This window comes from Lolium rigidum, unplaced genomic scaffold (genome assembly GCF_022539505.1).
Source record: "Lolium rigidum isolate FL_2022 unplaced genomic scaffold, APGP_CSIRO_Lrig_0.1 contig_3342_1, whole genome shotgun sequence".
Lineage (NCBI taxonomy): Eukaryota > Viridiplantae > Streptophyta > Magnoliopsida > Poales > Poaceae > Lolium > Lolium rigidum.
The window spans coordinates 191,724-205,656 of NW_025900233.1; the positions used below are offsets into that span (position 1 = coordinate 191,724).

At 44.1% G+C, this 13,933-nt stretch overlaps 1 protein-coding gene across 1 annotated transcript; it reads left to right on the forward strand.

The window, feature by feature from the left end:
* Positions 1-10,348: 10,348 nt before the first annotated feature.
* Positions 10,349-13,313, forward strand: LOC124681071 (serpin-ZX). The gene is made up of 2 exons (XM_047216042.1): positions 10,349-10,851; positions 12,384-13,313. Exons 1-2 carry the CDS (start codon positions 10,435-10,437, stop codon positions 13,170-13,172), a joined length of 1,206 nt encoding a protein of 401 aa, XP_047071998.1. The 5' UTR covers positions 10,349-10,434; the 3' UTR covers positions 13,173-13,313.
* Positions 13,314-13,933: the final 620 nt, after the last annotated feature.

Below are 13,933 nucleotides of genomic sequence, written 5' to 3' on the forward strand. Positions count from 1 at the left end.
TTCGATCTGGTACTTTCCGTTTGTTCTGAAAATTTTTATTATAAAATCCCCCGGACCCCTGGAGGTCCGTATATCGTTTTCTCGATGTGTTTTGTTTCGAGCTGTTTCTGCCAGGATCTGTTTTCAATCTAGGAGCACCATGGCCTCCGACAACAAGGGCAAAGGGCCTTCGAAGGAAGAAGTGAAAAGGGTGTCGTCAAAGCAAGAGCAACAAGCTGTGGGGAGTAAGCAAGTCTTGGTGGGATCTGTTGATACTCGTCGTTCTTTCTCTCATAACTTGCAGGGACCCTTACCCCTGCTCTCGGCCTCGACTCTTTCCCTGCGCTGGAAGAAGCTCTACGGACTACCGATGAGTTTTGTGGTCAATACCGGGCTCTAAGAAGAGAAGTGGAGATACTCAGGGAGGAGAATCACCGACTCCGTAGAATGTTGGGATATTACTTGATGCCCGTCACAGGTTCGCCATCGCCGACTTCAGATAACAATGAATCTCTTCGAGACTTAGTGCAGATTTGCCAAGCTGAGAAGCTGAAGTTGAAGGAGATCTGTAAGAAGCGCATGAGGGATTCATCACCACCATCACCAAAGGAGTAATCCATCATCGGTATTGGCATCCCATTGGTTTGTTCCAAGCTTGGGGAGTGCCGCGGTATCACATTATCATTACCTTTTACTTTTTACTATCAAGTAGTGTCATATCATGAGTAGGGAAGTTATCGTATGAGATGGGTTGCAAGTGTGGAAGTATCTCTCCTTTAGTTTGTCTATGTATCCCTTGGTGTGAGTTATCGTTATGGAATGTTAATGAGAAGTCTTATCATTTACATATTGCACACCTTATTTTAGTTTGCAATTTCTACTATATGATTGATCTTGATTTTAGTATTGGTACCACTTTGGGAGCATTGAGTTAATCTATTTGGTTTTGGCAAACTTAGCAATGGTCAATAGCAACAACACTTTGAGTTTAAGAAGAATAGAGGAAATACATGTAGAAGATGTTATTATCTTTCTTATCAGTTCCTAGCTTAGTATTCTGAAAGTTAAAACTGTTTGTGCTTACAAGTAAGATGCATGATTGTTTCTATCACATGTATATTTGTTTGTTTCCCTCAACTCTTATGTTTGCTAATTAACCTTGCTAGCCAAAGACCTGTACTGAGAGGGAATACTTCTCGTGCATCCAAACTTGAACCCAAACCTATGCCATTTGTGTACACCATATCTACCTACTGCATGGTATTTTCTGCCATTCCAAGTAAATACTTCATGTGCTACCTTTAAACAATTCAAAACTTATTACTTCTTATTTGTGTCAATGTTTTATAGCTCATGAGGAAGTATGTGGTGTTTTATCTTTCAGTCTTATTAGGCAGCCTCCACTAATGGACTAGTGGCTTCATCCACTTATCCTATAATTTTGCAATAAGAGCTGGTCAACGGGGTTCCCGACCCCAATTAATCAGCTTTCATTAATAACTATCTTCACGTGTTTTGCCCAGATTCATCAGTAAGCAACTTAATTTTGCAATAGACACTCCTCCATGGTATGAGATTGTTGGAAGGCACCCGAGGATTCGGTTAGCCATGGCTTGTGTAAGCAAAGGTTGGGGGAGTGTCATCCTTAAATAAACTAAAATACATGTGTAAACAAAAGAGAAGAGGGATGATCTACCTTGCCTGGTAGAGATAACGTCCTTCATGGGAGCCGCTCTTTGGAGGTCTGTTTGGCAAGGGGTTAGAGTACCTGCCACTGATCGTTGACAACGACAAACACCTCTCAAAACTTTACTTTTATTCTCTTTATATGATTTCAAAACTGAAAAAGCTCTAGCACATGATTTAATCCCTGCTTCCCTCTGCGAAGGGCATGTCTTTTACTTTATGTTGAGTCAGTAAACCTATTTCCCTCCATCTCAAGCAAGCATTTGAGTTGTTGTGATTAAACCATTATATTGTGATTTGCTTCATCATGGCTTTACTCTTTCTTGTTTAGTACAAGTTTTACCTGAATGAATATAGCTTTGAAAGTCATCAATGATTAATATGATTGAGTATGCAAGTTTACCATAAGCTTTTAATATGAGAGCGCTGCTCAATAGATAAAGTATAATCTGTTAACTGTTCTCTGACCAAGAACAAAGTTTGCCATCACCAATTACGATTTCTTATGCACCTTTATTTGTGATTACCTTATACTTGTTTCAAGTTGAGTTATATGAGGAAGTTGCTTACTATAATGTCTTGTGTGAATGAATATGATGCTTCTTGTCCGTATTTTATTTATCGACTCTTCACTCCACAAACATGTGGACCCGTTTACTGAGTTAGTTTCGCTTGGGGACAAGCGAAGTCTAAGCTTGGGGGGAGTTGATACGTCCAATTTGCATCACTATTTTATATCATAATTCGCTGTTATTCATTGATATATTTCATATTGGGACACAATACTTATGTTATTTCATCTATTTTGCATGTTTCATGATTATTTGGAGATCGAGCACCGGAGCCGTGATTCTCGCTGGAAAAAGCACCGTCGGATGCAATATTTCGGAAGATCAACTCGTGGAAGGAAGTTTTACGTAAAATCCTATTTTTCCGGATGACGGAGGAAGCCGAAGGGGGAGCCAGCTGGACCTGGGGTGGGCCCACACCATAGGGTGGCGCGGCCCATGGCTCGGCCGCGCCACCATGTGGTGTGGAGCCCCTCGGCCTCTTTCGCCTCCTTTTCTTCGCGAAACCCTTCGTCCCGAAGACCGAAGCCACGGAGGAATCCTCACGAAGGGTTACAGCCGCCTCGCGGGGCGGAGAACACCGAGAGAAAAGAGCTCTCCGGCGGGCAGTGAATCCGTCGGGAAATTCCTCCCGGAGGGGGAAATCGACGCCATCGTCACCGCCATCGAGCTGGACATCATCTCCATCACCATCATCATCATCTCCACCATCATCACCGCCATCTCCACCGCTGGACATCGTCACCGCTGTAGCAATTTGGGTTTGATCTTGATTGTTTGATAGGGGAAACTCTCCCAATACTGATTTCTACTTGTTGTTGATGCTATTGAGTGAAACCATTGAACCAAGGTCTATGTTCAGATTGTTATTCATCATCATATCACCTCTCGATCATGTTCCATATGATGTCTCGTGAGTAGTTCGTTTAGTTCTTGAGGACATGGGTGAAGTCTAATTGTTAGTAGTGAACTATGGTTGAGTAATATTCAATGTTATGATATTTAAGTTGTGGTGTTATTCTTCTAGTGGTGTCGTGTGAACGTCGACTACACGACACTTCACCATTTATGGGCCTAGGGGAATGCATCTTGTACTCGCTTGCCAATTGCGGGGTTGCCGGAGTGACAGAAACCTAAACCCCGTTGGTATATCGATGCGGGAGGGATCGCAGGATCTCGCAGTTTAAGGTCTGTGGTTAGATTTATCTTAATTACTTTCTTGTAGTTGCGATGCTTGCAAGGGGTATAATCACAAGTATGTATTAGTCCTAGGAAGGGCGGTACATTAGCATAGGTTCACCCACACAACACTTATCAAAACAATGAAGATTAATCAACTGTATGTAGCGAAAACACTAGACTAAAATCCCGTGTGTCCTCGAGAACGTTTGGTCATTATAAGTAAACAAACCGGCTTGTCCTTTGTGCTAAAAAGGATTGGGCCACTCGCTGCAATTATTTCTCTCGCATTTTACTTACTCGTACTTTATTCATCTCGTTACATCAAAACCCCCCGAATACTTGTCCGTGAGCATTTACAGTGAATCCTTCACCGAAACTGCTTGTCAACACCTTCTGCTCCTCGTTGGGATCGACATTCTTACTTATCGAAGATACTACGATACACCCCCTATACTTGTGGGTCATCATGGGGCAGGAAGGGCGTCTTCACCGGCGGCGCGCGGAGGGAGAGCGGGCTGGGCACGGCGGCGACGGGGGCGTGGAGGAGGTAGGCGAGCACGGCGGCGGCGGGGGCGTGGAGGAGGTAGTCGCAGCGCGGAAGGCTGGGCAAGGCTGGGCGCGGCCGGCGGAGCTCCTCCTCGCAGCGTGGAGGCGAGGCTCAGAGTCGTTTTTTTCGCCCCGTGGAAAGAATCGCTTTGCCAAAATACAGCGCGCGTTAGCCGGCGCGGCAGATATACCGCTCTAGATAGCGCAAACTGGCGCGCGCTCTAAAATATTTACAACGCAGCCTATTTTGCAGCGTCTGGTGGAGGGCGCAAAAGCGCGTTCCGCGCTGTAGATTGACGGTTTTTTTAGCGTATCACTAGTTTACAGCCTCTGTTGGAGATGCTCTTAGGACCGTCCATTGACTGTGTACGTGGCTTAGGTGGGTCGGTTGTCGGTCCCGACCCGGTGGAAACTGATAGCTGACGCGTCCTCTCCTCTCTCCTCTCTCCTCCGCACCCCTTTCTCGGTCGGTGGTGGCGGGGAACGGCGAGCTTGGCCGCCTCCCATCCTCTCTCTCCGCAAGCTCCTCTCAGCACGATTTTGGCGAATGCTAGGTTCGTGAGCTCCCCTGGTTTCTCCTCCCCCCCCCCCATCCATCTTCAGACCTATGTTTTCTTCTTTTTTTCTGGATCTGGGTGCCCTTCTTCCATCTCACGTCCCCTCTCTATGTCTCCTTTCTAGGAAGCGCAACAGGCGGCAAGGTCGCGAGGACGGAGATGGCTGCGTGGACCACGGCTACGGGGCGGTTCACCATGGGAGACGGCTGAGGGAGTGACCGGGGCGGTTCTACGCGGCAGCGGCCGGCACGCAGGGGTCCACGAGTGAGCAGCCCAGTGGTGGTGTGCGGCCAGCTCATGGATGTGGCCAATTGCTAGCTTGAGTCGCTGCTGCTTAGTCTGCTTCTTTTGTGTGCATACTGCATACCACCCCATGGACCACATCCTAGGACAAGTCTCAGCAATTTAATCGGACACACATCTCCTGCTACCGCTGCATCCACGGAGGTCTCATCAACATCAACATCAAATATGTATGTGCACCGCTCTTCCCGGTTCTGTAATTCAACTAAGCTGTAAGACGGGTTGATTGTGGCTGCTTTCAGGTTATTATTTCCTGTATTATGACTTATTTCAGGATTTTGCCAAACGCCTAGGTTTATTTCAAGATTGTGACTTCCAGCTGTAAAATTATTTCATGTATTATGACTTGTTTCAAGATTTTGTCAAAATCAATTGGACAAAACCAACAACTACTCCTAGGTTTATAGTAAATTATTTATTGTGCTCACTTCATCTCACACTAAGTCGTTTATAGCCACCCAAATTTACCCCTTCAATTCGTAGTATTCTACTTGCCAACAAATTTGCAACCCTGTTTTATTGTTTATTAGTACATGTCAAGTTATGGCCTCCTTTGATAGTATGCTACAGGAAGAATCAGCTTCTTGTGCCTCAGGATCCTACCTAGATTCGAATCACTGTTGTTTTAAGGATATATGGTATAAAGAGTCAGCAATAACTCTCATTCATGTGTAGTTTAGCATTATTATATTTTCCTTCGGAATTAGGCAGGTAGCAGCTTAGTGAGCTCTGAATGTTCGCTTTTATAGCCATGTTCTATCGTTATTTTGAGGGGTATGTTTGTCCTAAAGAAACCTGCTTGCCGAGGTGAAACTGATTCCGGTTTCTGAAGACCCACATGGCTTATGATGGTTAATCACTGTGTTTAGTCTGTAGTATTCCGAGGTATACTGAATTATGGTTGTTTGTACCTTCTGGCTGTCTCCATTGCTTTGGAACATTTCACTGTATATAGTCATGCCTATGGACGACTTCTCTTTTCCAAAAAGCATCCACCTTTGATTTTTGGTAAAGATATTAAGAAAAACCATAGACATCGGTTTATGTGTTTGATTACTTAATAATTGTTTGCCTCATTGTCTGTATTCCCATTAATTACTTGCATGTTGTGGAAGTCATTTGGAACTGAAATTGGATTGTTGTTTACTTAGATATATGGTGTTCCCCTTGGTGCATACTTTCTATTCCAAACATAACGAAATGGTTCATGTATGAATTTCATCATATCGTCTCCAATGAGCATATGAATTTTTAAACCAAAAAATCTTTGATTATCAATTGGTTTATGTTATGGTGGTTTCTTTATTTGTTTTTGCATGTTCAGCCAAATCTGGTAGTGTCATAAAGAAGACACAATGTCTCGGAAAAAACAATGGTCTTTAGTTGGTATTCTTTTTAGTGTTATCATACATAACATATCCAATGTAACATATTTCAGATTGCAACAAATTTTTTATTCCGCGTTACAAAGTAATTAAGAACATAAATAATCTGTAAAAGGGATTGATACAATGATACCTGGATCTACTTACAAAGTTGTCATATGGAATGATACAATGAAGGCATGTCGAAGTATGTGTTTTCACTTATTGCATGATGTGCTTTTGTGTTCAAATCTAGATGTTCATTTTTTACAATTTGGGAGGGCCCCTAACAATGGCCTGGTCCTTAACGTGCAGACGCGTATTCTTTGCTTCGGGATGCTAACTCCAACACGCGAGCCTTGAGGGTGCGTATGAGGATCGCACGCTTTTGGGGGCATCTGGATCCGAGGAAGAATAACGAGCTTGTTCGGCTCCAGTTTGTGATGGTTGACGAGAAGGTAACCAATGGGCATTTAGTCGATTTGCAGAAGTTTCTAGCTCTGTTTTCGCTTTTTTATGTTCTATGGTTGCAGACTAATGGTTTGTTTGTCTTCTGGAATGTAAGGTTGTGCTATGTAAGGCTCTAGAGCAAAAAATCATATAGAGAAGTTCAGGGGAACACTTGTTGCAGGACATGCCTACTATCTGCATTACCTGGACGTCAAGCATGGGATGGACACTTCTCGTGTTGTGGATCATTGCTGATGCATGGCTTACGAGATGGATAGATATAACTGAAATTACTCCTATTCCGGAGAGCTTGCATCGCTATGCCTACAGTCTTAAATTGTTTCAAAGCCTGCTTGCTAGCGCGGGAGATAAGACTTACCTTGCAGGTGATTTTCCGTGCATGTTCTGGTTCTTTATGTACCATGGATTCTTCTGTTGGTGTAGAGGCTCCATTATATGTTTGTTAATATGGGGGTTATCTGTGTCTGTTGTTGCAGATGTAGTAGGTAAAGTCAATTGTGTATCTCGGGCTGTCACGATTGATGTGAAAGGACACCCGGTGTCTAAACGGACTCTCTGTCTTACTGGTACACGGTCTGGTTTCTTTGCTGTTGTGATATTAAGTTGTTTCATGTGTTTTATCTCTTAATTTTTTCTTGCCTGCTAGAGAAAATGCCATCGTGGTTGCCTTCATCATGGGACGCACCTACAAGAAAGCAGGATTGCGAGATGTTCTATTTCATGTCTTCACGTTAATGTTTTCGCATATTTTCGTTCCTGGTTGCACACTAACGGTTGTTTTGCCTGGTTCTGCTATTTTGTGTCGTTGTGTGATGTGATTTGTGTTTGGCTCAGGTGATGCTTACTCATAGGGCCACGTAGCATGGCTGGTACTTTGGTGATTAAATTAGTTGTTTGGTATCTCACAGTTATTTGTAGTGGTCTGCAGGATGGTGGGACCTGTTTAGCCGGTTGCGCTTATTACGGAGAATGGGCGGCGTTTTGAGTCCAACGAGGCTTTGGTTGTAACTGTATCTAGCCTGGCAATGATGAATCAGCATGTTTCCATAGGAGTCCTGCTATACGTACGACAAACTTCGTCCGATATTCGTACGATCCTAGGTGGCTGCAATGTTACTCGCGTGAGGCAACGGGAGGCAAACACGAATTTTGGTTTGGGTCCAAGTCTCGGCCCAGCTCTCTTCTTCTGGTAGGCCCCACTGCCAAATAATCATTATTTTTTTACTTTTGTTTTCTTTATCTTTTTTGCGATCACAGTTTGTTGTATCCCTGGTACGCTCAAATTATCCGCGTATCTCTGTTTGCGTCGCTCTGCGGACGCGAAAATGACTGTTTTTTGTCCACGCGTCCGTTTGCACCCTGGGTGCCTCCAGCGACCCGACGCATTTCCCCGTCAGCATGAATTAGGATGTTTGAAAACAACAAAATAAAGAGTTTGCTCCCTACAATAATGTTGTCCGAACACGGTAATCACGGCTCGGCAAAACCTGTACATGGACTCAAGGCAGCTGCTCTCACCCATTTGAAGATACTCATCGAATATATTTGCAGCCATTCCATATGATAGCATGCGAATAGCTGCGGAACATTTTTGGTAGGAACAAGTCCCTCAACATCCTGTGCCGGCGCCGGAACGTTTTTTCCTTGAACACCGAATCGGTGCGGTGGAAGTATTTCCTGTGGAGCCTACCCCGACTACTATCCTGCTCTCCAGCGTGGTGAGAACCGAGCCGACGACGAGTAATGTGGCGGTGCGGCGGGACGACGGCGGGTGGGGTTGGGGTGGTGGCGTCACAGTAGGGCAGCAAAGAAGGGTTAAAGGAAGCAAATCCAAGTGCTCGATTTCGCTGTCTCTGATATGCGGGATCGGGTAAGAAAAGGAGGATGCTCAGCGCGACCGCGGAGCGTCCACGAAGATGCAAACCTGACGCATATTTGGGCTAGGTTTGCGTCGCTGCGGACGGCCCGATCACTTTGCGTCGCCCCGCTGGAGTAGGACCCAGACGCATTTTCGATCACGACGGATGCAAATGATCGCTCAACGTCCGTTTGCATCAGCCGTTGGAGATGCCCTGACAAACTGCTAGTTATTCTACACTCATTTTTAAGAGGGGGAAGAGATGGAGTCAGACAGATTTCGATGGGCTTGGGCAATATTGCGGGTTTGGGCTGGATTTAGCACGAGCCTAACTAGCACGAGCTGGAGGAAGTATCGTACAAGGATCGGACATGAATTATCGTGTGTGAAGCAATTCCGTTTCCATAGTAAGTTCATTGCTCTTCCCTTTTCATCTTGTGTTTTGCAGTGTGTACGCTCACTGGTTTCTGTAGTGTGAAAAGCTCAAGACCAGAATTATGATTGATGGCTTGCAGCCCAATCAGGGATGGTGGTTCATGGTGTGTGATGATGTAAAGCACTTGAGGAAGGTATTGGATACATGTGTACCAAAAAAAAAGTGCTACCAAGCATTCGAGCCTCAGGTTAGTCTTTTTTTGGCTTGAATCATACCTTATCTGTTGATGTTTGGGTTTCAGAGGTTCCGGATTCCAATAATAGCTTCTGGCGAGGGAGCTTCCGTTGAGATGGTTTTTGGTCAGCGAGCCAGTTGATGTTCTGATCGCTGAGATTCATTGTGAGCCATGCCAGCTCAGATATTCGGTTTAATAGGCAGAAACTATGTTGTCAATGCCGCAGTATGCTGGTGTTCTTTCCAGAACAATGGTATCAGCTTCCAGGTTCTTAAGGTTTATCATGGAGTGAGCTTTTTCTTTGCTGGCTTTAACGAGGCACTCCTGGCTACTTTTGAATTTTGGATTCTTCTATTGAGTATACTACTGTAATTCTGACTCACAGCATGCACGTATTTCAAGGTCCAGTGTGCTCATATGGTTTCCCCACGCTCCGGTCGATGTCAGTTTCGGCAGTTATTTATCTGAATAAACGATCTAGCAATATAAATCTAAAAGCTGAATATTAAAAGTGCACAAACACATTGAAAAGCCACTCAGGTAGATGAAATAAAAGAGGCTAATTATTCCTGACTCTAATTGTCCAATATGAGTTGGCCTGTCTCACGCACCGTGTCTCAAGCTGAGGCTGCCATATATCGATGCCCGCGCAAGCAAAGTCCCCTAGAAAACCATATGAGCTAAGCCGCGCCCACCTTTCTCGGTTAACTGCTTGTCTAAAGGATACTCAGAAAAAATTACTTATTTAAACTAGAACGCTATTATCACCGTCTTAAACCCCTATCAAAATGCCAAACAATGTGTCACCGCCTTAAACCCCGATTAAAATGCCAAACAATGTGTAGCAGCAGCTGCGCTATGCAATACGCTGGGTAGGCGGCGCGGCGAAGCGCGCGTGTCTATCTAGTGTCATATAAGGCATACATTTTATACAAGAGGTCACATGAGGAAGAAAAAAAATTGATAGTGTCATATAAGGCATCAAATTCGAGACTAGTATCATATAAGAAATTCTCTCTTATTCTTATCTGGTTGATTAATAAAGCACACACGTTTTCCTTAGAAAAAAACTGCCCACGAACACGTTGCTGCCTGTCCCCGGATCCTGCGAGACAGAACACGCGGCCTCCTGCTTTTCCGTTGTCATCTTTATAAAAGTACCCTTCATCTCTAAATGTAATACACAAACAATCCCTTTCTACTCTTTCTCAGGCACTCGTGAAATAGCCACGGAACACCCTCAACTCCTTCAACTTTCACTTCCAGTTCATCCCCTCTTCTCCAGTCCGGCGAACCACCACCTCCGCCATGGCGACCACCGACATCCGCATCTCCATCGAGCACCAGACCCGCTTCGCCTTCCGCCTCGCCTCCGCCATCTCCTCATCCTCCGACTCAAAGGGCCCTTCCGGCAACACCGCCTTCTCGCCGCTCTCCCTCCACGTCGCGCTCAGCCTCGTCGCCGCCGGCGCTGGCGGCGCCACCCGCGACCAGCTCTCCGCCACGCTCGGGGCCGCAGGTCCAGGGCAGGCTGACGGCCTCCACGCGCTCGCCGAGCAGGTGGTGCAGGTCGTGCTCGCTGACGCCTCCGCCGCCGGCGGACCGCGCGTCGCCTTCGCCAACGGCGTCTTTGTCGACGCGTCGCTCCAGCTCAAGCCTGCCTTCAAGGATCTCGCTGTGGGCAAGTACAAGGCCGAGACACAGTCCGTCGACTTCCAAACTAAGGTGATCCCCTTCATAGCTTGCCTAGCTAGTTCCACCAGAAAAAAAAATTAGAGATTTGTTCATTATCTGTGGACATCTCTAGTTTTTTTTTATCTGAGGATATCTCTAGCTGCCTGTTTGTTCATTCTTTTTCTACAGTTCGGCGTGCTGCTGTGATGTAGAGTCTAATACATGTTGGCATTTCTGTAAATCTGTAACCATTGTAGATTTGTAATTTAGTGTTGATTTCTATACAATTTTTCTGAACTCTAGGAGATTTAGTACTGTTGTGCAGATATATGCCCATAGGGAGCTAACTAGCTATAGAGCAGTGCCGAAGCCTCCAGTCTTTAGGTTGTTTTGGTAGATTGCAATAGGTTGGACTGAATGGTCGACAGTTCATTCAAGCTTGTGCAGTTTCCTTCTCTTTCTAGCTTGAATATGTGATGAACATATTAATACCTGGCCAGTTTGTCAAACGTAAGTATTTAAGTGTAGAAATTAATGGAACTTTGGAAGTATTACTCTTTATGGGATGTTTTTGCTTCTTGTATTTTTACTACGTATAGGCATATAGTTTGGGGCGCTTCTCTATATTTAGCTCTTCTGCTCTTGTGAACTGATGGTAAAATCTTCTCTTTGGAGTTTACCTTATTTACACTTTGGACCTTGCACCAGTGTGATTTAGGGATAGCCAGACTGTTACTTTTGTGAGCAAAGTATCTTGTAAGAAGTGTAAATTTCAGTGTGCTCTTGAAGGCTGAGGAATTTGGTTATATTTATACTTTTAGGGTCTTCATCCTAGTATGTATGTCAGATTTTTCTTTTTCGAAATGGAGGATATACCCCTGGCATCTGCATCAAAATTATGCACACAGCCTTTAGATCATTCGGAATGTCTAAGGCCTTCCGAATTTGTGGGTCCATATTTATATGTTTTCAAATAGGGTACAGCTGCGGTTTCTGTATCATTTTGAGATGTTGTGGCCAAGTTCCTTATGTGATTTTCATTTGTTGCCATTATGGGAATTCCATTTGTAAGATGTACAAAAAATCAACTAATCATTAGAAATGTCAAAAGATCAGTAGTGGTAGTGCATTGCGTTACTTCAAGATGGTACCATGACCCTTCAAATCAGTATACTCATGTAAACTGTCATATCTTTTCTCTATAAAAATACTGTCTATCTTTTATCAGTGGTATGTAAATTTTACTACTCCCGCCGATTCATATTAATTGTCTCTAATATGACATATTAGAGACAATTAATATCTAGACATATAGACATATTTACCAATGTATCTAGACATATTTTATTCATTCTTGCGACAAGTTATATGAATTGGAGGGAGTATGGAAATGCTTTATGAAAATGTTAGTATGCTATCTTGGATTCTCAGTCTTGTTAGCAAGGAAATAATTTCTGGTGGTCAAAAGTTTGGGGGAACTATAATATCTACCATTTGGCCTTTTTTTATACTCTTCTTTCTTTGCTTTTGTCAAATGTTTTTTCCAGTTGTGCTAAGTATTGATATATTTTGCCTTGATCCAGGCTGCTGAAGTTGCAGGTCAAGTGAACTCGTGGGTTGAGAAAATCACAACAGGTCTCATCAAGGAGATCCTTCCTGCAGGTTCTGTTGACAATACCACTAGACTGGTTCTTGGGAATGCCCTTTATTTTAAAGGAGCTTGGAATGAGAAGTTTGATGCATCTAAGACAAAAGATGACAAGTTCCACCTTCTTGATGGGAGCTCAGTTCAAGTACCATTCATGACCACCACAAAGAAGCAATACCTTTTGGCTTCTGACAGCTTGAAGGTACTTAAGCTGCCTTACCAGCAAGGTGGGGACAAGAGGCAATTCTCCATGTACATTCTTCTTCCAGAAGCACAGGATGGTCTGTCAAACTTGGCCAATAAGTTGAGCACCGAACCAGAGTTCATGGAGAAGCATACCCCAACACAGAAGGTTCCAGTGGGGCAATTCAAGCTCCCCAAGTTCAAGATATCATTTGGATTTGAAGCGTCGGATTTGCTCAAAGGTTTGGGTCTCCAGCTGCCATTCAGCACAGAAGCAGATCTTTCGGAGATGGTTGATTCGCCGTTGGCAAAGAGCTTGTACGTCTCATCTGTTTTCCACAAGTCGTTTGTCGAAGTGAACGAAGAAGGAACCGAGGCTGCCGCAGCAACTGCTGCAGTGGTCACACTTCGGTCACTGCCAGTAGAGCCCGTGAAGATGGATTTCGTCGCAGATCATCCTTTCCTCTTCGTTATCCGAGAAGACATGACGGGTGTGGTGCTATTCATTGGTCATGTGGCCAATCCCCTCGTGTCTTCGTAATATTTTTTCGCTCTGAATAGCATGTGTGGGCTGCGACCCTGTTTGACACATGGAAGTTAAGGGTTTCAACGTTTGGTCATGCTGCCTGTGTAATAAAACCAATGTATGTTCTTGTTTTCAAATAATGCCTTGCTTGATGTACGAAAAGTTGTAGAATGACAATAATCCAGGATTGCTGTGGAATTGTGTGCTTTGAGCTGCTTGAAACATGAGATGTGCATGACGGGCAGGCCCTTCTTGACGAAGTATGAACAAGGGCATTTGCGTAATTTGGTGATTGATCTGGGTAGTTTTGTTAATCCAGATTGTGTTGTTTCAGTTTGGTTGACAAGCTGCTGAGAGCGACGTCGTTGTCGCGTGGCCCTGTTGTTATCGGTTATGTGTCCGTTTGACTGGGGAGAGAAAGGACAGATGGCGCCAAAGGCAAGCTGAAATCAGATACTCCCTCCATCTTATGAAATTTGTCTAAATTTAAATTTAAGTTATACACACTAAATAGTACTCCCTCCGGTCCTTTTTAATTGACTCAAATTTAGTACAAAGTTATACTAAATCTGAGTCAATTAAAATAGAACAGAGGGAGTATTTGTTTACTTTTGAATTTTGACAAATCTCTAATGTTTCGTGGGACGGAAGGAGTACTACTAATATGCGCTATCCAAAATAGCAAAATAATGTTAGCGCAAGTTGAACGTTCGAAGCCTCATTTGTGAAATTGCATATATTTGTATTTCAAAGTCTAGTGGAGTTTCCTCTAAATA